Below are 27,601 nucleotides of genomic sequence, written 5' to 3'. Positions count from 1 at the left end.
TATGAGTTTGCCCAAGATTCCATATGCCTACATTTATTGTCCACTCAGCTGCTACTTATATGCTGTAGAGAGAGGTATAACAATCGTACAGTATCTGAGTGATGCACTTTGGGATCCCTGAAGACGAAATGCACGATACGTGCTATTTCCAGTTAACATCTCAATCAAAACTGAAGTATGAACAGACAAGTGTCAGTGTTGTATATGGGATATTAACAACTGCACATAAAATGCCAAAAAAAATTTTAAAAAAAGTCTCAATGCAATGCAATTAAACGTACTAGTTTCTCTCCGCCTCATGGTCCAAGGGCTTCTCTACACGGCCCCACAGTACTGCACTACCACTCCTCTGTGTGGACGCTGCTGATGCAAACTAAAAAGTATCGTGTTCACAAAGTCCTCTTTCAAATACAGGTGATATTTGGGAAAATATTGCACAGTGTGCCCCTCACTACCACAAGCTGTCTGATGGTAACATCATGGGAAATTCTTCAATAACTGCAAGTCACCATTGGACTTGTTGACATAAGCATTAATGAAGATAAGAGAAACTAAGAGGACAGGCTATGAAAAGATGGGAATACCAACATTTATGCAGTGTGGATATCCAGATCAGGAAAAAGGGGTTGGAACCCTCATGCATATAAGAGTTATCAATGAGAGTAATACAAAATAAAAGTATGAAAAAGGAAGGAGGAATTCATAAGGAGGCCTTCCACAAATGACGACCTGTTGAGCGATACTGGCATCTCCAAGGGGACTACAGAGATGAATGTATGAAATCATTGATGCTAGTGTGACAAGGCACCTCCTTCGTCTCACCAGACTTTCCACATCCCCCCTCTAGTGATGGCAGGCCTGAGGTAAACCAGCCCCACTCTGGGCAGTGTTGGCCTTCCCCCTTCTGTGCTCCTTTGGTTGTGTTTTCAGGGTAGGCCCCAGGGTCAGCCTGATGGGTGATTTTTCACCAGACAAAAAGGAAACTGTATCAAACACAAAAACAGAAGGGAATACCTTTCCCTGCCTCCTCACTGGGGCAGGGAGTCGCCCTGTTTCTTGCCCTGGGGTGTCAGTCCTTCCCCTAGCATGCACTCAGATTTGGCTGTTCCCCTGTGGGAAGGAGTACAGGCTCTCAGCCTGAAAAAGCTTGTTTCCCTGCTGCCACTAGCCTTGCAGTAGCTTGTCTCTCTCTCTCCCTCTTTGCTCTCTCCAGAGGAGGAGTTGATAAAGGCCTCAGGCAACCCTTAATTGGATTCAGGGGTCTCTAACTTACACAAGATAAACGCGGTTTTTCCTACAAGCTGAGAAGAAGTTAACATCCTAGGCCTAACATATCAGCCTTCCAGGACCCTCTTGCAGCTGTCCAGCCTGACTGTAACACTAGATATCTTAAAGACAGGTTTCAGAGTAGCAGCAGTATTAGTCTGTATCTGCAAAAAGAAAAGGAGGACTTGTGACACCTTAGAGACTAATTTCAGAGTAACAGCCGTGTTAGTCTGTATTCGCAAAAAGAAAAGGAGTACTTGTGGCACCTTAGAGACGAACCAATTTATTTGAGCATGAGCTTTCGTGAGCATGCACACACTCACATACATACACACAAAAAACAAAAAGTATCAAATTGTCCACAGTAAAGACCAAGGCATTTTATTGACTTTGCAATTACTACAGAACCTAGTGAAAATAACTGGTAGTCACAAGCTTTTAAGTTATGTACATTATTAAATATAAGCCATGTTCTGCTAATTATGTTGGGGGGGGTAGGTTTGTTCACTAGAGAGATTAAATTTCCACAAATAGCCAATGATCTTTCCGAAATGTTTTGGATATTACTCTCTCATTATCACAATTAACAGAAGTAATGAGGTGCAGCCAACATACCAAAAACAAAACAAAAAAAAAACCCTCTCTTTTGCTTCTGAATTGACTTCCACTTAAGTCATTTTTATAAATGTCAAACTAATCTTAACCGACCGTACTTTGCGAATATGCGTTTAATCTTTTTATGCAATCTTGAGTACATAATATTACTTGTTTTCAAAATTAGATAAATATTTCTTCTTTCTATGCAACTCCAAAATTGGTAACCAGACACTAGTAGCACTGATTTTAATCAAAGTATTTCATCTTCTCACACATCTATCTGCACTTTAGCACAACAGCAGTGTGAAAGAGTGACATCAAAACAGGAATGGAAGTGTATCAGTGTCCAATAACATACGGGGGGAAAAAAACTTCAGTCTTTTTGCTTAAAAAATATTTGAAAAATACACACTGGATTACACTGGGGGGGAGGGATAGCTCAGTGGTTTGAGCATTGGCCTGCTAAACCCAGGGTTGTGAGTTCAATCCTTGAGGGGGCCATTTAGGGATCTGGGGCAAAAATTGGGGATTGGTCCTGCTTTGAGCAGGGGGTTGGACTAGATGATCTCCTGAGGTCCCTTCCAACCCTGATATTCTATGATTCTATGATTTTTGCAGCAGTTATGACATTTGGAAACGTCAAATCCAAGCAGCGATCTGCACTGCTCATTAGCAACCAGTAGAACCTCAGAGTTACAAACTAACCAGTCAACCACACACCTCATTTGGAACCCGAAGTATGCAATCAGACAGAAGCAGAGACTCCCTTCCCCCCCGCCCCAAAAAGGCAAATACAGTACTGTGTTAAACATAAAGTACTAAAAAAGGGAAAGCAGCATTTTTCTTCTGCATAGTAAAGTTTCAAAGCTCTATTAAGTCAATGTTCAGTTGTAAACTTTTGAAAGAACCATAACATTTTGTTCAGAGATACAAACGTTTGAGAGTTACGAACAACCTCAATTCCCAAGGAGTTTGGCAATTCTGAGGTTCTACTGACCTACACTGTCTAGACAATAGCAGCAAATAACTTATTTTACTATTAATTGATCGTTGTATTTTATAAGTCTACAAAAACAGCTTTGCTGGTCATTGTAAAGTATGTATAAGATCGGAAGTTTCCCTCGGTAGATGGACACTCACTTTTCAGTGACCAGATAGCTTTACAAGAAAAGTAATGTTTGCACTGTTGTTGCAGCCATGTTAGTTTCAGGATATCAGAGAGAGCCAAAGTGGGTGTGGTAATATCTTTTATAGAACCAAATTATCTTAGTGAAAGAGACAAGCTTCTGAGCTCCACAGAACAGACCCAAAGAAGAGCTCCACAGAGCTCTAAAGCTTCTCTTTTCCTCCCCCTTCTGCCCCCAAGAGAAGTTGGTCCAATAAAAGTATTACTTCACCACCTTCTCTCTCCCAAAAATAAAAATGTCCGAATACTTACAACATGGTTTGGCCTGTTCCTGTGTGGAGCTAAAGGTATACTACAAGTTTGCTACTAAACCATGCTATACACCCAGTCTTAAATTTATGAAGAGATAGCATATTTCATGAAAAAAACACTGGCGTTTAACATTTCTATAACACTTATGTAAGACCCGTTCTCAAAAGCAAATCCAAACAAGCCACTATATAGAGACAGACTTGTACACTGTTCAGTTAGGACAGGGTTTCAAGATGTAATAAAACAGCTATGCATATTCATTCACAGAAACCCTTTTAAAATCTTGCTAGCAACAACACTGCTGAAAGCTTTTGTCCAGTACAGTTCTGTTCACAGCCCAATTACTTCTACAACACAAAGATCATTTATCCTTCACTGTAATTAATCTGAGACCAGAGGCACTTCAGTGCTAGTTAGGGGTGCTGGAACAATTTGTATAGTGGGGGTGCTGAGAGCCATTGAACCAAACTATAAACCCTGTATATGATGGAAACCACTTCAAGTGGGGGTGCAGCAGCACCCCCAGCACATTAGTTCCAGCACCTATGGTGCTAGTACTCCATAGGTCTATAAAGTTTAAAGGTCATTTCAATTACATCTCCATTAAGTAAAGCACTTAAGCCTAACTTTAAGCATGCAAGTAGCCCCACTGAAATCAAAGGGCTATTCATATGCTTTGCTGAATTGGGGCTTTAAAGAAATGAAGTTAACATTTGGCTAACACATTGCATATTTACACACAGGGTTAATGCAGTATCTTCAATACGCATTTCACAATCCTCTGAAAGACGTAATTTATTTTAGATTCCAAGCACTTTAAAGCCAAGGCCTGTAGGAACTAGGTCTGTCATACTAATGAACACTGTTCTACCACTAGTGAGATTTTAAGGCAGTTGCATTAGCTCAGCATAACCTGGCAGCTGAATAGCATCATGTTGTGGAAGAGTCACTGGTCTCTACTCCTTAACTGGAGACAAGGTGGCATCTGATATACTGCATGGGGGGAGGGAATGGGAGAGGCAACTTGAAATGATAATTAAACTCAGCAACTTTAGACAGCTCTTCAGGAACTATTGGACTGATCAGTATGTATATAAATATATATGATAAAGGTCACCAGTTCACTTGATAGTACAAGTCCATTTAAGAGAGGAGGGTCTTTAAGAAAAAACTAATTATACAAAAAAAGAACTCACACTACTGCATGTTAAGCTATAAATTTTAAATCTAGTCACTGTAATCATTACCCATCTGTGACCCTGGCATAATAAATGTGTTGAGGGTCTTAAATTTTATCGTCCTCAGCATTTGGGATTGATCTAAACTGAGCTTAAAAATGTAGCAAATATTAAAACTGGATCATAATGTTCATCTATTACTACAAGATTATGCAAGTTACTGCCATATTACTGTAGTTGCTCTTTCCCCACAATTAAATGTGTAGCATAGAGAGGAAAAAGGCTTAGCTCCAAACCAAACTTTAGAATGGATAGTCCTGCCAACATTATACACCAAGAATGATTTTAGAACGGTCACAAATATATGCATCTACTTCTCGTCCTTCATCAATTTCACATTGCCCCACATTTGCCCCGCATTACAGCAGTTCGATAGTCCATCACTTTAAAGTCAACATACTCCCAAATGATTTTCCTGGAAATGCTTATCATGGCAGGCCAATGACAGACAGATCCCTCCACACATCCTAATTTGAGACTTGCATTTCAACCCAGATGCCCTCATGCCTCCCACGTTAGTGCAACACATTATTAAACACTGCGAAGATTTAGAGCAATTTCAGACTAAAAACCACTTTACTTTGCCAGCTAGTGTCCAAGAGAAAAAGAGCAAGAGGATGTAAAGAGGCAGGTAATTCGCTTTCATATTGGACAGGCTTTTAATTTTGTTTCAACCAAACCCTGTTAAACCATAGGTGGGAGTGTAATAGACAAGGGAGCAGCTCAGGGCAGGGTACTTGTCTGTAAACCATCCAGTACGCTCATGGTGCCACATAAATAATAAGCATCCATAATATTGTATATTTTTTGCAACGTACAGATAATTGCCATCTGATTTAAAGATAGCACTTACATAGTTAAAGTTGCAGGGAAGGGGTCCCAGTGGGACGGATGTCAAACACCAAATGAACTGGTTATGGAGGGGGCGGAGGGGGGGAAGGGTGGTGAAACAGCACAGTTCCCACCCAGAACCCGAGAAAAAGGGAGGGGAGGGAAAGGAATGGGGAAACGGAGCCACCCCAAGCCCACGACCCATCGGAGAAGGCAATAAAACTAAGCCATCCCAAGTCTAGGCAGAGGTAGTAAGTCAATGCACTGCTCAGATAGCAACCCGTTGCCTTAAGGGACGCGCTAGGGGGGCAAGCCACAGCAGCATCAACGTCTATGCGCTACCTGAGAACTGGCATGGTTCCCTCCGCACCCTCCTGGAAGGAGGGGTCCCCACTCGCAGCAGCGGCCGTACACAACACCCCCGCAACAGCACCGCAGCCGCCGCTCAGCTCCTCTCCTCAGCTCCCTCTACCTCCCCTGAGCAGCCCGGCCGCTCACCCTGCCCGTAGCCCCGCCCACACACACACGCGCGCCGCGATCGGCTAACACCCAGCTGGTGGGCGTCGCCCCTGCGAGAAGAAGAGACTGAGGCGAGGGGGAGCCAGAGTCGCGAAGCGGCCGCAGGCAAGTGGAGGGCTCGCGCCTTGGCTCCCTGAGGCGCACGAGACCAGGCAGTTACAGGACCTGGAATGCCATGCTCGCTCCCTCTATCCGCCATCTTTCCTGTGGGCACACACACCCTCACGTAATCTGTCACCCAACTTTAAAACCCACACCCAGTGCACCATGTTAAATGGGTTGTTTTACAACGATCTTTCTGCCCATATTAAAGATGGCCACAAAGTGTTTGAAGGGGACCCTCACAATTACTGTGCCTCACTACACTCTCTGAGCCTGATCATCTTCCCTCAGGGGGCTGCCCTACTGCATGCACAAACAAACTGCTGTGGTGGGGGAAGGTACAGCAGTAGCTGCACCTGTGTACATTGTTGAGGTCCTGCCCTTACTTCCAAAAGCTATTTATGCCCCACAGAATTGCCAAGCCTGAGTGTTCCCTAATCATGAGGCAGGTCCGTCCCACAACTCATCAGTGTGGCCTTAAAATAATCAGATGGATTTTTTTTCTTTTCCCCAGTACAGATTGGGTTATTTTAATTTAGTTGCTGGGTTTTGAGCCTTTAAGATGCACTTAGGTCACAGTGTCCAGCTTTCCTCTGCAATGGTGACCACAAGAGACATTCATTTCTTTCAGCAACAAGCAGGTAATCAAGAAGTGAAACATCCAAGCAATTTCAGAATCTGGGGCTTGAAGAAACTACACCAAATACTGTCGGAGTTAGCAAGACTGATTTCCCGCTCCAGAGCCATCCCTTGGGTATGGCGAATCAGGGCAACCGCCCTGGGCCCTGTGCTTTGGGGGTTCCCACACTTCGATAAAATCGTGAGGAGGCGGGCAGGGAGGTGAGGTGGGAGGGCAAGTAGGTGAACAGGCAAACAGGGAGGCAAGCGGCAGGGAGGTGAGGAGGCAGGCGGGAGGGTTGACAACAAGGAGAAGAGCGACAGGTGGAGGGGCAAGGAGGAGCCCCCCTACCAGAACCTCCCCCTTCTCCCAGTGCCTCCTGCCCACCAGCAGGCCCCACCCATCAGCACCTCCCCCTCCCTCTCGGCACCTACCCCACCGCAGATCAGTTGTTTTGCAGAGTCAGGAGGTGCTAGAGGGGAGGGGAGCGAGGGCACAGCACACTCAGGGGAGGGAGCAGAACTGTGCAGGGAAAAGCCAGGGCGGGGCCTTGGAGGAAGGGATGTAGTGGGGGGAGAGCCTGGGTGGAGCACCCCAAAGCAGATTAGAATCTTGGAGCCTATGTCCCAGGCCCTGCACCCCTCTAGGGACAGCCCTGCCCACCCCCACTCATATTCAGAGCTGGAGGTATTTTAGTCACCTCTTGCTGAGGTGATTAGCGTTCTCCCCTAAGATGAAACTAATGGCCACACGATTACCCACCCCTTCACAACCACCCTGGAGGTGGTGGCTACTTGCAACCCTGTTTGACCCCTGGGAAGTTGGGGCCCTGCACACGTTAAGGTTGACACCACCTTGGGGGATACGAAAGAGTGGCCTTAGTCATCTAAAATGACTTGTGCCCCTCATCACACATGGGATGAGCCTAGACAAGTGCTTTTTCAGTAGAAAAAGGCATTAATAGCCCCAGAATTTATTGTTCTTCTCTCCCCTCCGTTATCTACCTCTCAAATTCTTCCTTATTTTACAGCTAAGAGTGCTCATAACCTACATAGATTTGGCATTTGTTTATTGTGTGAAGTTACTGCTACCAGAAATACTGAGTCATGAACACTGATGTCACACACGTTATTTATGCCAAAAAATGTCCTGCTTAGTATTTCTGCAGTACTTTCTATCTAAGAGTGACAAAATCATTTCTCCTCAACCTACCTCCCTCAAACAGGGAGAGTAATTCAGACTGCCCACTGCCCTTTTAGAATTTTAAATGACTGTGTGCGTATTTGCATTTGCAACTTCTAAAATTACCTCCGCTGGGGAGAAGTTCATATTTCTTATTCCAATCATAAATGCTATAACATTTATCTGCCAATAATTCTGTATTAGAGAACTACAAAATGTTGTGTTCTAACTTTCCATTGCAGTTCTACCAGCACTGCTTTTCTGACAACAATTTTATGGACCACATGTTGTACTAATAAAAGGAAATCTGTACAACTAGTTGAGTTTTCATCAAATTGCAGACAGTAGTCTACACTATTTTTATCATTCTGCTCTTCCCTTTAGAAGTCAAAGGGCCAAATCCTTGAGCCCACTTTATGCCTCTGACTATGCCAGGCAGCCAGAAAGCCAGCCACTGGGGGGACGGGTGTTCCCTTGTGTAAACAGAATCCTGAGGTGGCTTACAGCTACCTTCACACCTCCAGGCATAGGACCCAGTTAAAGTCTCCCGTCCCATCTAAAATAGCTGAGAGGTAGTTTCATACAGATTTATAAACTTAGTTTATCTATTCATAGTTACCGTCTCTATCATATAAAGTGTGGATTACTTCAAATAGAATTTTTTTCTGTTTAGAATTGCAACAATTCTGTGTTTTCCTTCTTACAAAAGGCAAAATGCATCTCTCTAATTCATCTTTTTTAGTTTTGATGGCTCTTTATGAAGAGATGAGTTGTTTATATACATCTTAGGTACAACTTTTGAAAGTTAGTTCAGTATCTATTACACACCAAGAAATACTTTGTGTGGATTGGTTTCAGAGTGGTAGCCGTGTTAACAAAAAAAACGAGGAGTACTTGTGGCACCTTAGAGACTAACAAATTTATTTGGGCATAAGCTTTCGTGGGCTAAAACTCACTTTATCGGATGCACGAAAGCTTATGCCCAAATAAATCTATTAGTCTCTAAGGTGCCATAAGTACTCCTCGATTTTTTTATGTGGATTATTATTCAGGAATAATAGGAGAGCGACTGAAACCAAAGTGTGCTTTATTTCTTTAATTACAGTATCTGATAGCAGTTCAGATACCACAGTGAGGTGAATGATATTTTATCAAGCTGAGTGATTGCCAAAGAAGAGAGGAATAGAGAAAAAGAAGAGGGAAAGAATAGAAAAAAAAGAAAGTGCATCCTTTACATATTTCTTAGGTATACTCAATAAAGGGGAGAGGAATGGAGAGAGGGTCACCTGCCTCTCTTCCTTTCTTTCAAGGATAAATTGAATAGTCATCTCTCTCAACTAGAATTGTGTGAACAACAGGGTTTTTTTTTTGGTTCGCTAACACTTTAAAAAAAAAAAAACAACCAGTTTGAGGTTAACGGAAACATTGTTTGATGAAAAATGAAAAAGCTTTGATTTGACTGAGCCTTTTTAAAATAAAAACAAAGGAAATTAGTACTGAAACAAAGATATTTCAAAAATGTGAAAGTCTTGCCAAATCTGTATTTTTGCTGAAAAAAGTGTACACAATTTTTTCACCTAGCTCTATTCTCAATTTTCATAGTTTGTCTCTTTATCTAGGATTAAAACAAACAAATAAAAATGCAAACTTTGATCTTACAGAAAAATAACCCACAACATTTATATAGGATACTATGGTGATGAGGGTCAAGTAAGTATCAGTCTCCAAAGTCCTAACCCTATAAAGACACACACACAGTGTGTACTCAGGGGGGCTATTCACATACATAAAGTTAAGCAAATGCACCACTTTCACAGAATGGGGACCTTCAGAAAGAATTTTCTTCATATAATCAGCTTGTTACTTGGTTGCATGCAGGCATAGGAGGAAAAAATATTTTTGAAGCATACCTAACCTGCATATCCTTATATCAACATTTGTAAAGATATGAATTACTCTGTATCAAAGTATCTAATTTATGGTTTTCATTAAAAAATCAAAATACGGAGGTGAGTTTTGTAGGGGATGCCTTATAATATTCATATACTCCAGTGAGGTTAATACTAATCAATTTCAACAGGATACTGTTTTCCTACACTTCTCTAGAAATGTCAGTTGCTTTTGTTAGCAATACATTCCCCAATCCTACAATTGGAACCACACAGCAGACCCTTAGCCCTGGTCTACACTAGGACTTTAGGTCGAATTTAGCAGCGTTAAATCGATTTAAACCTGCACCCGTCCACACAATGAAGCCCTTTATTTCGACTTAAAGGGCTCTTAAAATCGATTTCCTTACTCCACCCCTGACAAGTGGATTAGCGCTTAAATCGACGTTGCCGGCTCGAATTTGGGGTACTGTGGACACAATTCGATGGTATTGGCCTCCGGGAGCTATCCCAGAGTGCTCCATTCTGACCGCTCTGGACAGCACTCTCAACTCAGATGCACTGGCCAGGTAGACAGGAAAAGAACCGCGAACTTTTGAATCTCATTTCCTGTTTGGCCAGCGTGGCAAGCTGCAGGTGACCATGCAGAGCTCATCAGCACAGGTGACCATGATGGAGTCCCAGAATCGCAAAAGAGCTCCAGCATGGACCAAACGGGAGGTACGGGATCTGATCGCTGTTTGGGGAGAGGAATCCGTGCTATCAGAACTCCGTTCCAGTTTTCGAAATGCCAAAACCTTTGTCAAAATCTCCCAGGGCATGAAGGACAGAGGCCATAACAGGGACTCGAAGCAGTGCCGCGTGAAACTGAAGGAGCTGAGGCAAGCCTACCAGAAAACCACAGAGGCGAACAGCCGCTCTGGGTCAGAGCCCCAAACATGCCGCTTCTATGATGAGCTGCATGCCATTTTAGGGGGTTCAGCCACCACTACACCAGCCGTGTTGTTTGACTCCTTCAATGGAGATGGAGGCAATACGGAAGTAGGTTTTGGGGACGAAGAAGATGATGAGGAGGAGGTTGTAGATAGCTCACAGCAAGCAAGCGGAGAAACCGGTTTTCCCGACAGCCAGGAACTGTTTCTCACCCTAGACCTGGAGCCAGTACCCCCCGAACCCACCCAAGGCTGCCTCCTGGACTCAGCAGGCGGAGAAGGGACCTCTGGTGAGTGTACCTTTTAAAATGCTATACATGGTTTAAAAGCAAGCATGTGAAAGGATTACTTTGCCCTGGCATTTGCGGTTCTCCTAGATGTAGTCCTAAAGCCTTTGCAAAAGGTTTCTGGGGAGGGCAGCCTTATTTCGTCCTTCATGGTAGGACACTTTACCACTCCAGGCCAGTAACACGTACTCGGGAATCACTGCAGAACAAAGCATTGCAGTGTATGTTTGCTGGCATTCAACCAAAATCCGTTCACGCGGTGGGAGGAGAATCATAGAATCATAGAATATAAGGGTTGGAAGGGACCCCAGAAGGTCATCTAGTCCAACCCCCTGCTCAAAGCAGGACCAATTCCCAGTTAAATCATCCCAGCCAGGGCTTTGTCAAGCCTGACCTTAAAAACCTCTAAGGAAGGAGATTCTACCACCTCCCTAGGTAACGCATTCCAGTGTTTCACCACCCTCTTAGTGAAAAAGTTTTTCCTAATATCCAATCTAAACCTCCCCCACTGCAACTTGAGACCATTACTCCTCGTTCTGTCATCTGCTACCATTGAGAACAGTCTAGAGCCATCCTCTTTGGAACCCCCTTTCAGGTAGTTGAAAGCAGCTATCAAATCCCCCCTCATTCTTCTCTTCTGCAGGCTAAACAATCCCAGCTCCCTCAGCCTCTCCTCATAACTCATGTGTTCCAGTCCCCTAATCATTTTTGTTGCCCTTCGCTGGACTCTCTCCAATTTATCCACATCCTTCTTGAAGTGTGGGGCCCAAAACTGGACACAGTACTCCAGATGAGGCCTCACCAATGTCGAATAGAGGGGAACGATCACGTCCCTCGATCTGCTCGCTATGCCCCTACTTATACATCCCAAAATGCCATTGGCCTTCTTGGCAACAAGGGCACACTGCTGACTCATATCCAGCTTCTCGTCCACTGTCACCCCTAGGTCCTTTTCCGCAGAACTGCTGCCTAGCCATTCGGTCCCTAGTCTGTAGCTGTGCATTGGGTTCTTCCGTCCTAAGTGCAGGACCCTGCACTTATCCTTATTGAACCTCATCAGATTTCTTTTGGCCCAATCCTCCAATTTGTCTAGGTCCTTCTGTATCCTATCCCTCCCCTCCAGCGTATCTACCACTCCTCCCAGTTTAGTATCATCCGCAAATTTGCTGAGAGTGCAATCCACACCATCCTCCAGATCATTTATGAAGATATTGAACAAAACCGGCCCCAGGACCGACCCTTGGGGTACTCCACTTGATACTGGCTGCCAACTAGATATGGAGCCATTGATCACTACCCGTTGAGCCCGACAATCTAGCCAGCTTTCTACCCACCTTGTAGTGCATTCATCCAGCCCATACTTCCTTAACTTGCTGACCAGAATACTGTGGGAGACCGTGTCAAAAGCTTTGCTAAAGTCAAGAAACAATACATCCACTGCTTTCCCTTCATCCACAGAACCAGTAATCTCATCATAAAAGGCAATTAGATTAGTCAGGCATGACCTTCCCTTGGTGAATCCATGCTGGCTGTTCCTGATCACTTTCCTCTCATGCAAGTGCTTCAGAGGAGGCAAAATGCGACCTTGTAACGAAAGCACATGTGCTATGTATGTAATGTTAACAGCAAGGTTTACCCTGAAAGAGTGTAGCGACTGTTTTATAAAATGTGTCTTTTTAAATACCGCTGTCCCTTTTTTTTTCTCCACCAGCTGCATGTGTTTCAATGATCACAGGATCTTCTCCTTCCCAGAGGCTAGTGAAGCTTAGAAAGAAAAAAAAACGCACTCGCGATGAAATGTTCTCCGAGCTCATGCTGTCCTCCCACACTGACAGAGCACAGACGAATGCGTGGAGGCAAATAATGTCAGAGTGCAGGAAAGCACAAAATGACCGGGAGGAAAGGTGGAGGGCTGAAGAGAGTAAGTGGCGGGCTGAAGACAGGGCTGAAGTTCAAATGTGGCGGCAGCGTGATGAGAGGAGGCAGGATTCAATGCTGAGGCTGCTGCAGGACCAAACCAGTATGCTCCAGTGTATGGTTGAGCTGCAGCAAAGGCAGCTGGAGCACAGACTGCCACTGCTGCCCCTCTGTAACCAACCGCCCTCCTCCCCAAGTTCCATAGTCTCCACACCCAGACGCCCAAGAACGCGGTGGGGGGGCCTCCGGCCAACCAGCCACTCCACCACAGAGGATTGCCCAAAAAAAAGAAGGCTGTCATTCAATAAATTTTAAAGTTGTAAACTTTTAAAGTGCTGTGCTTAAAGTGCTGTGTGGCATTTTCCTTCCCTCCTCCACCACCCCTCCTGGGATACCTTGGTAGTCATCTCCCTATTTGTGTGATGAATGAATAACGAATGCATGACTGTGAAGCAGCAATGACTTTATTGCCTCTGCAAGCAATGATTAAAGGGAGGAGGGGAGGGTGGTTAGCTTACAGGGAAGTAGAGTGAACCAAGGGGCGGGGGGGGTTCATCAAGGAGAAACAAACAGAACTTTCACACCGTAGCCTGGCCAGTCATGAAACTGGTTTTCAAAGCTTCTCTGATGCGTACCGCGCCCTCCTGTGCTCTTCTAACCGCCCTGGTGTCTGGCTGCGCGTAACTAGCAGCTAGGCGATTTGCCTCAACCTCCCACCCCGCCATAAACGTCTCCCCCTTTCTCTCACAGATATTGTGGAGCACACAGCAAGCAGTAATAACAGTGGGAATATTGGTTTCGCTGAGGTCTAAGCGAGTCAGTAAACTGCGCCAGCGCGCCTTTAAACATCCAAATGCACATTCTACCACCATTCTGCACTTGCTCAGCCTGTAGTTGAACAGCTCCTGACTACTGTCCAGGCTGCCTGTGTACGGCTTCATGAGCCATGGCATTAAGGGGTAGGCTGGGTCCCCAAGGATACATATAGGCATTTCAACATCCCCAACAGTTATTTTCTGGTCTGGGAATAAAGTCCCTTCCTGCAGCTTTTGAAACAGACCAGAGTTCCTGAAGATGCGAGCATCATGCACCTTTCCCGGCCATCCCACGTTGATGTTGGTGAAACGTCCCTTGTGATCCACCAGAGCTTGCAGCACTATCGAAAAGTACCCCTTGCGGTTTATGTACTCGGCCGCTTGGTGCTCCGGTGCCAAGATAGGGATATGGGTTCCGTCTATAGCCCCACCACAGTTAGGGAATCCCATTGCAGCAAAGCCATCCACTATGACCTGCACATTTCCCAGGGTCACTACCCTTGATATCAGCAGATCTTTGATTGCGTGGGCTACTTGCATCACAGCAGCCCCCACAGTAGATTTGCCCACTCCAAATTGATTCCCAACTGACCGGTAGCTGTCTGGCGTTGCAAGCTTCCACAGGGCTATCGCCACTCGCTTCTCAACTGTGAGGGCTGCTCTCATCTTGGTATTCATGCGCTTCAGGGCAGGGGAAAGCAAGTCACAAAGTTCCATGAAAGTGCCCCTACGCATGCGAAAGTTTCGCAGCCACTGGGAATCGTCCCAGACCTGCAACACTATGCGGTCCCACCAGTCTGTGCTTGTTTCCCGAGCCCAGAATCGGCGTTCCACAGCATGAACCTGCCCGATTAGCACCATGATGCATGCATTGTCAGGGCCCATGCTTTCAGAGAAATCTGTGTCCATGTCCTGATCACTCACGGGACCGCGCTGACGTCGTCTCCTCGCCCGGTATCGCGTTGCCATGTTCTGGTGCTGCATATACTGCTGGATAATGCGTGTGGTGGTTAATGTGCTCCTAATTGCCAAAGTGAGCTGAGCGGGCTCCATGCTTGCCGTGGTATGGCGTCTGCACAGGTAACTCAGGAAAAAAGGCGCGAAATGATTGTCTGCCCTTGCTTTCACGGGGGGAGGGAGGGAACGGGGGGCTGACGATATGTACCCAGAACCACCCGCGACAATGTTTTAGCCCCATCAGGCATTGGGATCTCAACCCAGAATTCCAATGGGCAGCGGAGACTGCGGGAACTGTGGGATAGCTACCCACAGTGCAATGCTCCGGAAGTCGACGCTTGCCTCGGTACTGTGGAAGCGCTCCGCCGAGTTAATGCACTTAATGCACTTAGAGCATTTTCTGTGGGGACACACACACTCGAATATATAAAACCAATTTCTAAAAAACCGACTTCTATAAATTCGACCTAATTTCGTAGTGTAGACATAACCTTACACATGGGCAGGGCAGGACCCTGGTGGGAAGGCTCCAAGGACAGTTGAAGATATCTGTGAACCATCGCTGTATAAGTGGACAAAAACCCCACAAACATAGTTTGTTTCCTCCTCACCCCCCAGTAACTCAAATTCAATATCACAACCCTCAATCACAAGCTATCACTCTCCATAATACAGTTATGCACACTCTATAAGCAAATAATAAAAAACAGAGTAAACCAAAATTAAGCCCTAGATCCAACAGTTTCTTTTACACTCCCAACTTGTCCACATTGACTCTCCAACAATTTCCACACAAAAGGGGGAAGAGGAAATTCTCCCCCCCCCCCATTTCCAGTTACCTTACAAGTTTATTTGTAGGTAAGATCAGCTGACCTGATTAGATGAGTAATGCTACCCAGCTGCCGTCCTTCTGTCCCAGACCAGTTGGATAGAAAGGAACTCACAAAAGACCTGGGAAGAATCCAATTGAATTTCAGAATTCATTATCAAACCTGCATATTTGCTGGGAACAGTGAACCCAGAGAGACAATGTAGACAATGAGGGGACATACGGATGGTTATAGCCCAAGAGAGTTCTTTCCAGTGACCCCCAAAGTGCTTGTATACCCCTTCATACACTGCATGAAATGAATACATTATTTAAATAAACAACAAAATAAATAGGTCTCTGTTCCAATCTGATAATGGACAAGAATAAAAACTGCACTGGGTAATTTTTGTTCTGGCAACTCAGGCATGATTACTTCAAGTTTTGAGCAATGACATGTGGGGCCCTAACTACTAATTATAGAATTAAGTAACTACATAAGGTGAAACAGATCCTTCATCATTATAATGCTGGCATTTTTCAGTTGGCCAGTCAACTAACTGCTTTGGAAGATATATATTTATGTCCCAACAGCAGCCAGGGGAAAGTTTGTTGCTCATATTCCCTCATAGAATGAAACCAAAGCACCTTTGTGCTCTGCTCATCTTTCTAAAGAGAGAGTTTTGTAAAATATTACTCCCTAAATTTCCACCTGTCAACAATATACTTATTGGTTTTATCTGTCTTTCAGGTTTGATCCATCTTTCAGGACCCAATATTGCAAGCTAATACATACAGTCACACATCTGCATCGAGCCACGCTGAAGTCAGTTCCCATGTGGCCAATGAGAATACTCATATGAACAAAGTTATGCACCTGCTTACCTGTTTGCATAATTGGGCCCTACAAGGGGATCTGGGAAGAAAAAAGATGCACAGATCTGAGGGGGTGAAAACAAAGGACAAAAATAAAAGAGAGTAGGGTGAAATGAAAAAAGCAAGAGAAATGAAACGAAGTGAATTGCTCACTTCTAGATGGGAAATTTATTGGAGTTTATTTAAGATACCAATCTAGTTTACAGTTGAGTTTATTTGGATTGGTAGCTGAAAGAAGACACAATAAAACCTCTTCCCTAAAATTGTGCAATCTTCCTTTACTTGAAAGAAGTCTGGAAAGGGAATAATTTTAAAATGCATGAAATACTAGTAACTTAGCAAAGAAGCTAACTGTAAAATAACATGAATAAAAAAAACTTTGCATTTTTTTTAATACATCGATAAATAGACCAGGGCCCAAATTCAACTTTAATTATGAGCAACAACTCTTCCTAAAAACCATTAACGATTGTGTGCTTGATAACTTAGTCTAAGGAGAATAAGTTGCCTAATACTAATAGAGAAAGGAGGATATTGTGCTTTGTATTTTTAGTTTAAAACACCAACTGCCAAAATTCAATGCTTACCTATTCTGCATGTAGACAAATCAATTTCTTCAAACTGCCATCTACATCATGACCATCCAATTAATATAAGAGATGCAGAGCATCCACAGGAAAATGATAATGTAGCTGAAAGGACTTTATAACAGGAAAAAATGGCATTTGCTAGAAAGAGCTCCCAAGGAAGTTGTTCATTTGCCTGTTCCGTATATACATATAGAGAGAGAATTTTTTAGAGAAATTGTCAAATTATTTTATAATCTCAGCAATAATTTATGCAATGACATATATTGCAATTTATGCAATGACATAACATCTTCTGTATTAGCCTCTATCCCTATCCTTAAATAACCTACCGTTTTGTTTGCCCCCCTTTTTTTTTTTAAATCACAGCTGTACAATGAACAGAGCTCTTCCTTGAGCTGTCCACAGTGATGCCCACGTCCTTTCCCTGAGCTGGTAAAGTTAATTTAGAACCCAGTAAGGTGTATGAGTAGTTCACATTTTTCCCACCCATGCAAACTACTTTACATTTATCAACATTGAGTTTAATTTGCCATGCCATCATGCTGCCCATTCACCTAGCTTGGTTACGTCTTTCTGAAGTTCCTCACAGTCCTCTGTAGACTTGGCTAACCTACACAATTTTGTGTCATCTGCACATTTTACCATCTCACTGCTCAGTCCTTTTTCCAGATCACTGATAAATATATTAAGCTACACTGGTCCTACAATAGAATCATGTGGCACCACACCATTAACTTTCTGCCATGATGGCAATGGACCATTTATTTGTTTTCTGTTTCCTAGCCAATTTTTGATCCCTGACAATATTTTACCTCTCACCCTATGACTACTGTGTTTCTTTTAGTAATCTGATATGGAGGAGCTTAGTCAAAGATCAGACGACTGGAGAGTCTAAATAAATAATGTCATCCATTTTTGGGTATCAGCTAGTTACTGACAAGTTCAAAGCATTCTAAAGTTTAGTGAGGCATGATTTTCCTTTGCAGCAACCATTCTGGTTAGATCCTAAATACTGCTAAATACAGGTTTCAGAGTAACAGCCGTGTTAGTAAGTATGCATCCGATGAAGTGAGCTGTAGCTCACGAAAGCTTATGCTCAAATAAATTGGTTAGTCTCTAAGGTGCCACAAGTACTCCTTTTCTTTTTGCTAAATTACAGTTTTTGTTTGTTGAGTTTTTTCTATTAACTCTCCTCCCTCCCCTCCCCCCGAAAAAGACAACTTAAATCATCATCCATCACAGGCTCCGGGTATCCTGAAACCAATGAAAAGCACAATGTAAAAAACAACAAAAAAACCAACCACCACCCCAAAAATAAAACAAAAACAAACAAGCAGTTATTTTCTTCTCCCCATCTCCTACAAAACACTCCTCAGTCAGAAGACCTATTAAAACTCCAATCCTACACAGCCATTCCAGACCCAACTAAGAATCACAATTGAAGCAGTATGTCACAGGGAGAGAGTCTCTCAAGTAGGTCCCAGATCATTTAAGACTTTATTATGTCATAAACAATGCCTTTTACACACTGCTGAGAAGTCAATTGGCACCCAGTGGAGATCTCAGGGCAAAAATGCAATATCCTTATCACAAGATACTGTGTGGGCATTGCTACACTTACGAATTAGAGCACTTTAAAGCAGTCCAGTGTGCTCTAACTCATGACGCGTCCACACTAGCAAGGCACGTAAAGCGCTCTGACTCCGCGGCTAGAGCACTCCTCTTACTCCACTTCGACAAGTGAAATGATGTTTGATGCACCCCCGCTGGAGCACCGCGGCGCCAGTGTGGACACCCTGGTATGTTAATCCATTCTGATCGGCCTCCAGAAGTGTCCCACAATGCCTGTTCTAGCCACTCTGGCCATCACTTTGAACTCTACTGCCTTGCCCTTAGGTGACCAACCATCAGACCCGCCCTTTAAATTCTCTGGAAATTTTGAAAATCCCCTTCCTGTTTACTCAGCAAGGCGTGGAGTGCTCTCAGCGAATCTTTCCAGGTGACCAGGCCTCCACGTGCCAGGTGATCCCCAGTATGGAGCAATGGCAAAGTGCTGGACCTCATCAGTGTTTGGGGGGAGGAAGCTGTCCAGTCCTAGCTGCACTCCAGCCGTAGGAATTACAACACCTTCAAGGGACATGATGGATATCATGGGACATGATAGAAAGGGGCCATGACCAAGACGCTCTCCAGTGCGGGGTTAAAGTGAAGGTGCTGCGGAATGCCTACCGCAAAGCCCGTGAGGCAAACAGCCACTCCGGTCCTGCCCCCACGACCTGCCATTTTTACAAAGAGCTGGACACAATACTTGGGGGCGACCCCACCTCCACTCTGAGTACCACCATGGACACTTCAGAGCACAGTCCAACAAGGGCAGGAGGAGGAGGCGGAAAGCAGAAGCGAGGGTGCTGAGGAGGAGAAAGACACCACAGCATCCCTAGATGCATGCGGACAAGGAGCTGTTCTCAAGCCAGGAGGAAGGTAGCCAGTCGCGGCAGATGATGCTTGGGGAAGGACAAACACCAGAGGAGGTTCCCAGTAAGCAGCTTTTATTTTGGGAAGTAAGTTATTCGGTGCAGGCTCTTGGGGCAAGGAGGGTTAAGGCTGCATGGATGCCTCGATGCAGAATAGGGGGTTGATGTGCTCTCTCACATCATGGTAATCGGCCTCAGTAATCTCTTCAAAGGTCTCATCCAGAACTTGGGCAATGTGCTTGTGCAGGTTTCATGGGAGAGCCACTGTGGTCCTTGTCCCAGTCAGGCTAACATGTCCGTGCCACTGTGCCGTGACGGGCACGGGGAACCATTGCTGCACACAGGCAAGCTGCATATGGATGGGCCAGGACAGAAGCCGCACTGTAGTAGAAGACCCTCCCTTGCTTCCCAGGTCACCCTCAGCAGCGAGATATATTCCAGGATGAACTCCTGTGGAAAATGTGGGGACAGTGTTCAGAAAAGGGCCCCCCTTGCAGCTGTTGGCTCTCTCCAAGGCACAGAAACCCATAGGACAGTACAGCCATGAAAGAATCAGTCCCCCTTCACCCTGTGCTTACTCACCATTTTGGGGCTCCTGTGGGTTATGTGCACTTGCTTTGGGACGGGCAAATTATGCTATTGTGTAGACTGTGCTTGCCCTTAAGTACGGGGGAATCATTCCTCTCTCTGTTGTGAACAATTCTGCCTCTGTTAAGTGTTGCATTTTGCCTTTACAGATGCAACCCTGAGATCCCAGCCATCCATGTTATCACTGGCCGAGAGGCTGCAAAGAATCAGGAAGAGGCCATGTAGAAGCAAAGAGGACATGCTGCATGAAGTCATGCAGCACTCCCTTCATGAAAATCAAAAAGCGCAGGAGTGGCGGGAGAGTGGAAAGAGGGTCTGCCAGCAGAATGTGGATTGCCGGCACCAAAGCACAGAGCGGCTGCTAAGCATCATGGAGTGCCAAGCCGACTCCATCTTGGTGCTCACAGCCATGCAGGCGGAGCACTACCGCACCCTCCTCCCCCGCAGCCCTTGTCCCAAAACTCTTTCCCTTGTGCCCCCATGTTACCTCTAACCCACTTTCCCCAACATCCGGGTTCTTATCAGCACCAGCTGCCTCCAACACCGGTAGCTTCACCACCCAGCCCTGAAAACTACGACCCTTACCCACTGCACTTATCCCCCATCACCATGCATTTTACCCAGCCTGAAGTGCAGCACTCATTGCACAGCACTCCAAACAGGAAGGCTGAGTATGATAACGGGACAGACGCAAACCTGTAATTGTTTCGTTTCCCACCCCACCCCCTTGCCCTTTGTGTTTCCCAAGCAGTTCTGTTTCTTTTCAAAAAATGAATTTTCTTTTCATTAAATGGATGTTTTTGCTTTGAAAACATTCTTTATTATTGCATAAAGTAAACAATACCTTAGCCCAGGAAAGCAACAAGCACTGCAAGTCAGTGTATCATAAGTAGCAAACACACAATGTTCCTACTAACATTGAAACCACTGCACTTCACTCCCGTGCAGGGCATCAGACATTACTGGTGGCTTTCAGCCTCAAATTGCTCCCTCAAGGCATCCCTAATCCTTGCAGCCCTGCGCTGGGCCCCTCTAATAGCCCTGCTCTCTGACTGTTCAAATTCAGCCTCCAGATGTTGAACCTCCAAGTTCCCTGCCTGAGTGAATCTTTCACCCTTCCCTTCACAAATGTTATGGAGGGTACGGCGCGCAGATATAACTGTAGGGATGCTGTTATCGGCCAGGTCCAGCTTCCCATACAGAGAGGCCAGTGGCTCTTTAAATGGCCAAAAGCACACTCCACAGTCATTCTGCACCGGCTCAGCCTGTTGTTGAACCGCTCCTTGCTGCTGTCAATGCTCCCTGTGTAGGGTTTCATGAGCCACGGCGTTAAAGGGTAAGCGGGGTCTCCAAGGATCACAATAGGCATTTCGACTTCCCCTACGGTGATCTTCTGGTCTGGGAAAAAAAGTCCCGGCTTGCAGCTTCCTGCACAGACCAGTGTTCTGAAAGATGTGTGCGTCATGCACCTTTCTGGGCCAGCCTGCGTTAATGTCAATGAAATGCCCATGGTGATCCACAAGCGCCTGGAGAACCATGGAGACATAGCCCTTCCAATTAACGTAGTCAGAGGCTAGGTGGGCTGGTGCCAGAATAGAAATATGCATGCCATCTATCGCCCCTCCGCATTTAGGGAAACCCATTCGTGCAAAGCCAACCACAATGTCATGCACGTTACCCGGTGTCACAGTTCTTCTGAGCAGGATGCGATTAATGGCCCTGCAAACTTGCATCAACACGATTCCAACGGTCAACTTCCCCACTCCAAACTGGTTAGCAACCGATCAGTAGCTGTCTGAAGTTGCCAGCTTCCAGATTGCAATAGCCACCTGCTTCTCCCCTCTCAGGGCAGCTCTCAATCTCGTGTCCTTGCCCCTCAGGGTGGGGCAAGCTCCTCACACAGTCCCATGAAAGTGGCTTTTCTCATCTGAAAGTTCTGCAGCCACTGCTCGTCATCCCAGACTTGCATGATGATGTGATCCCACCACCATCCCGAGCCCAAAAGCGCCGTTCCATAGCGGTGGGCATTTCCGTGAATGCCACACGCAATCTCATGTCGTATGCGTTACTTGCGTCGATATCATCGTCGGAGTCCTCACTGTCACTTTGGATCTGCCAAACGTGACGTGCTGGCGAGACTCATCAGCATATTCCTCAGCAGTTCGGGCTCCATTCCCGCAGACCAAAAGGAAAGATAGAGTGGGCAGTACAAAAACATTGAAAGATGGCACCAATTGTGGCAGGAAGCAGAGGGATTGCTAGGATACGAACCGATGCATCACGGGGCGTTGGGACAGAACCCAGAATGCCCCACACCCTCCCCATAAGCCACAGTGCCAGAATGGGAAGAGGTACTCTGAGGGATGGCTGCCCACAATGCACCGCTCCCAATGCCGCTGCAAGTGCCGCAAATGTGGACATGCCAGAGTGCTTGCAGCTGTCAGTGTGGACAGACTTCAGCACTTTCCCTACTGCGCTCTACAAAGGCTGGTTTAACTCAGAGCGCTCTACATCTGCAAATGTAGCCATGCCCTGTGTGTGTCAAGCAAGCTGCTGTTTTATGTAAATTAGGGCCTGGCTACACTTGCAGCTGTAGAGCACTGAGAGTTAAACCAGCCCTCGGAGACCGCAGCAGGGAAAGCACTGCAGTGTGTTCACACTGTCAGCTGCAAGTGCACTGGCATGGCCACATTTGCAGCAGTTGCAGCAGCATTGGGAGCGGTGCATTATGGGCAGCTATCCCGCAGAGCACCTCTTCCCATTCTGGCGCTGTCCTGTCCCAATGCCCCGTGATGCATCGCTTCGTATCCCAGGAATCCCTGTGCTTCCGTCCACATTTGCAGTCGAGTTACTCCTTAAGCTACAAAGTGACAGTGAGGAGTCCGAGGATGATGTTGATTCGCATAACGCTTACAACACTAGATTGCTTGTGTCATTCGTGGACATGCTCACCAGAGTGGATCGCCACTTTTGGGCTCGGGAAACCAGCAGCGAGAGTTGGGATCACATCATCATGCAAGTCTGGGATGACGACCAGTGGCTACAGAACTTTCAGATGAGAAAAGCCACTTTCATGGGTCTGTGTGATGAGCTCGCCCCCACCCTGGGGCACAAGGACACAAGATTGAGAGCTGCCCTGCCGGTGGAGAAGTGGGTGGCTATTGCAATCTGGATGCTGGCAACTCCAGACGGCTACCGATCAGTCGCTAACCAGTCGCTAACCAGGTAAAGGGCGACTGATTGTTTCACAGCGTACTGTCCTCTGGGGTTCTGTGCCTTGGAGAGAGCCAGCTGCTGTAGGGGGCCCCTATGCTCAACACTGTCCCCACATTTTCCACAGGAGTTCATCCTGGAATATATCTCGCTGCTGAGGGTGCCCTGAGAAGCAAGGGAGGATCTTCTATTACAATGCGGCTTCCACCCTGGCCCATACACAGCTTGCCTGTGTGCAGGAATGGTCCCCCCACCTGTCACGGCACAGTGGTGCGGACATGTTAGCCTTACTGGGACGAGGAGCACAGTAGCTCTGCCAAGGAACCTGCGCTAGCTTTTGCATGAGATCTTTGAAGTGATCACTGAGGCCAATTACCGTGATGTGAGAGAGCATATCAACGCGCTATTCGGCGTCTAGGCATGCATGCAGCCCTAACCCTCCTCGCCCCAAGAGCCCACACCAAACAACTTCCTTCCCAAAATAAAAGCCGCTTACCGGGCACCTCCTCTGCTGTTTGTCCTTGCCCAAGCACTGGCCGCTGCGACTGGCTACCTTCCTCCTGGCTTGAGAACAGCTCCTGGCTGCATGCATCTGGGGTTGCTGGGCTGTCTCCTTCCTCCTCAGCACCCTCGCTTCCGCTTTCCTCCTACTACTACCTTGTTGAGCTGAGCTCTGAAGTGTCCATGTTGGTCTTCGGAGTAGAGGTGGGGTCACCCCCAAGTATTGTGTCCAGCTCTCTGTAGAAACGGCAGGTCGCGGGGGCAGCACTGGAGCGGCGGTTTGCCTCACAGGCTTTGTGGTAGGCATTCCGAGCTCCTTCACTTTAACCCTGCACTACAATGCGTCCCGGTCATGGCCCCTTTCCATCATGTCCCTGGATATCTGCCCAAAGGAATCATAATTCCTACGGCTGGAGCGCAGCTGGGGACTGGACAGCTTTCTCCCCCCAAACACTGATGAGGTCCAGCACCTCGCCACTGCTCCGTACTGGGGATCACCTGGTGCATGGAGGCATGGTCACCTGGAAAGATTTGCTGAGAGCACTCCACGCCTTGCTGAGTAAACAGGAAGGGGATTTTCAAAATTCCCAGAGATTTAAAGGGCGGGTCTGATGGTTGGTCACCTAAGGGCAAGGCAGTAGAGTTCAAAGTGATGACCAGAGTGGCTAGAACAGGCATTGTGCAACACTTCTGGAGGCCGATCAGAGCCCACTAACAGACCAGGGCGTCCACACTGGCGACGCGGTGCTCCAGCCATGGCACAGCAAGCGTTATGCTTCTCATGGAGGTGGATTACCAGGAGCGCTCCAGCCGTGGAGTCAGAGCGCTCTACGTGCCTTGCCAGTGTGAACGTGTCATGAGTTAGGGCACCCAGGGCTACTTTAATGCACTCTAACTTGCAAGTGTAGCCATGCCCCAACTTCAGCTTCTGGTTCAATTTAAGGTATAACCACCCCATATATAGCATGCAATAGTCAGGTCTATAGGCACCCTTTAATTGTAAACAATGAAACAACTATTATGGACTTTATATCTTGTTTTGGGACAGCATTAACGATGATCCACATTGTTTCTTTACTTGGCTTATTCTGTAGTTATTTCTTTTTATATGTCTCTTGAATTAATTCTGTTTTGGAAATTAAGGATAGCAAAAATAATGACTGATAGTGACTGACTGAGGAGGGAAATTTTAAGTTTGATAGACAACAACTAACCACAGATGGATGTTAAAGGGGAGGTGAGGGAGCACCAGAGTCCAGAGAAAGCACCATTTGGGGGAAAAAAAAAACCAACATTCCTTTTGAGCTTCCCACTTGATAGTGGCCTTGGACCATGCTGGGAGAGGTTTCCATCTTTCCTGCTGACCTCCAGCTAGTAGCTGCCTGGTAAATTTTCAACCCTTCTTGGTTCTGTGTTACATCCTTTGATTCTCAGTCACAACAGATTGCCCCCTCAGTTTTTTTAATATATTTTATTACTGAAGTGTTGGATTACACGTGCTATGGTTCATTTTAAAATATAAGTGTATCTACTTTAACTTTTTAGGTAGAACTTGATCTGATTAAGATGCAGTTCGCTGTGTTTGGCTATATGAGCAGAGTGTTGGATTCCTGCTCTCTCTTCATGCTAAGAACTATTTTAAGGACACTGGCATTAACTGTAGTTTTTTTTTAATACAAATTTATATTTTTGCTTATAATAATATTTTATTTGCTTGGTTTTGGTGGTTTTCTTGTTGGTTTTGGTTTTTGCAGTGCAGATATTTTTTCCTCTTCCATTATCCACAATTGTCAACATCACCTATTATTAGACTTCAAACAGTCATTCATCTGCCAAAAAAACAAATCACTGAAATACACCGATTTCTGCACTGACAAAAAAAATGCCAAGCTTAATTTAGGAGGAATAGTTAATCTGTGACTTTTTATCATGACTGTTCTCATCCCAGTGTTAAAAGTACCTTTGCTTAATGCTGCATTTTTTAAAAAAGGATTAGTTACCATTGGACTCTAAGCCCCTTCTGTCAAGCCATGTTTCAAATTGTTTATTGCTTTATGATGTTCACTTATGCAATACTGTAACCAGATCAAATTCCAAGATGATTGTATTCATATGTGGTTATCTACATGCTCCTGTTTTGAACATGCTTCCTGCTTTGAACTAATTTGTTCACCTGCACATCTACCAATGTGATATGTCATGTGCCAGCAATGCCCCTCTGCCATGTACATTGGCCAAACCGGACAGTCTCTACGCAAAAGAATAAATGGACACAAATCAGATATCAAGAACTGTAACATTCAAAAACCAGTAAGAGAGCACCTCAATTTCCCTGGACACTCAATAACAGACTTAAAAGTCACCATTCTTCAACAAAAAACTTCAAAAACAGACTTCCACAAGAAACTGCGGAACTAGAATTAATTTGCAAACTTGACACCATCAAATTAGGCCTGAATAAAGACTGGGAGTGGTGGGGTCACTACAAAAAATAATTTTACCTCTGTTGATATTCACCCCTTCTTGTCAACTATTGGGAATGGGTCACACCCAGCATGACTGAATTGGCCTCCTTAGCACTGACCCTCCACGTGGTAAGGCAACTCCCATCTTTTCATGTGCTGTATATTTATACCTGCTTACTGTATTTTCCACTCCCTGCATCTGATGAAGTGGGTTATAGCCCACGAAAGCTTATGCCCAAATAAATGCGTTAGTCTCTAAGGTGCCACAAGGACTCCTTGTTTTTAAACTGAGACAGACTAACACGGCTACCCCTCTGAAACCTGTCATTTTCCCTCAGATAGAATCATAGAATATCAGGGTTGGAAGGGACCTCAGGAGCTCATCTAGTCCAACCCCCTGCTCAAAGCAGGACAAATCCCCAACTAAATCACCCCAGCCAGGGCTCTGTCAAACCTGACCTTAAAAACTTCTAAGGAAGGAGATTCCACCACCTCCCTAGGTGAAACACTGGAATGTGTTACGACCCTCCTAGTGAAAAAGTTTTTCCTAATATCCAACCTAAACCTCTCCCACTGCAACTTGAGACCATTACTCCTTGTTCTGTCATCAGCTACCACTGAGAACAGTCTAGATCCATCCTCTTTGGAACCCCCTTTCAGGTAGTTGAAAGCAGCTATCAAATCCCCCCTCATTTCTTCTCTTCTGCAGACTAAACAATCCCAGCTCCCTCAGCCTCTCCTCATAAGTTATGTGTTCCAGTCCCCTAATCATTTTTGTTGCCCTCCACTGGACTCTTTCCAATTTTTCCACATCCTTCTTGTAGTGTGGGGCCCAAAACTGGACACAGTACTCCAGATGAGGCCTCACCAATGTCAAATAGAGGGGAACGATCAAGTCCCTCGATCTGCTGGCAATGACCCTACTTATACATCCCAAAATGCCATTGGCCTTCTTGGCAACAAGGGCACACTGTTGACTCGTATCCAGCTTCTCGTCCACTGTAACCCCTAGGTCCTTTTCTACAGAACTGCTGCCGAGCCATTCAGTCCCTAGTCTGTAGCAGTGCATGGGATTCTTCCGTCCTAAGTGCAGGACTCTGCACTTGTCCCTGTTGAACCTCCTCAGATTTCTTTTGGCACGATCCTCTAATTTGTCTAGGGCCCTCTGTATCCTATCCCTACCCTCCAGTGTATCTACCTCTACTCCCAGTTTAGTGTCATCTGCAAACTTGCTGAGGGTGCAATCCAGATCATTTATGAAGATACTGAACAAAACCGGCCTGAGGACCAACCCTTGGGGCACTCCACTTGATACCTCCCCACACAGCTGTGAGGAAGTTACCTCCGCTCAGAGGCTTAATAGTAGCACTCTCCTTCCTGGCACCCAGCAGCTGTGTCCTTATCAGTCATTGAATGAACTAGCAGGGACTACTTGTGGCACCTTAGAGACTAACCAATTTATTTGAGCATGAGCTTTCGTGAGCTACAGCTCACTTC

The 27,601-nt window shown here is 45.7% G+C and overlaps 1 protein-coding gene across 5 annotated transcripts in view; it reads right to left on the bottom strand.

Moving 5' to 3' along the window:
- ADK (adenosine kinase) overlaps positions 1 to 27,601 on the bottom strand; it is a 565,528-nt gene that overhangs the window by 533,374 nt on the left and 4,553 nt on the right. Inside the window, exon 1 of one of the 5 annotated variants that reach the window (XM_048858484.2) lies at positions 5,713 to 6,179. The exons of 3 other annotated variants lie outside the window; for them this stretch is intronic. Coding sequence is in view for 1 of the 2 variants with exons in the window: in XM_048858487.2 (XP_048714444.1) it covers positions 5,713 to 5,726 (14 nt within the window). In the remaining variant the exon portion in view is untranslated. Of the gene's footprint in view, positions 1 to 5,712; positions 6,180 to 27,601 lie in introns of those variants that run through there. One more of the 5 variants, XM_048858487.2, reaches the window with a different exon arrangement.

Source organism: Caretta caretta, chromosome 7, assembly GCF_965140235.1.
Source record: "Caretta caretta isolate rCarCar2 chromosome 7, rCarCar1.hap1, whole genome shotgun sequence".
NCBI classification, from domain to species: Eukaryota; Metazoa; Chordata; order Testudines; family Cheloniidae; genus Caretta; species Caretta caretta.
The sequence above is the reverse complement of the archived record's forward strand: the minus strand, read 5'-3'. Positions and strand labels throughout refer to the sequence as shown.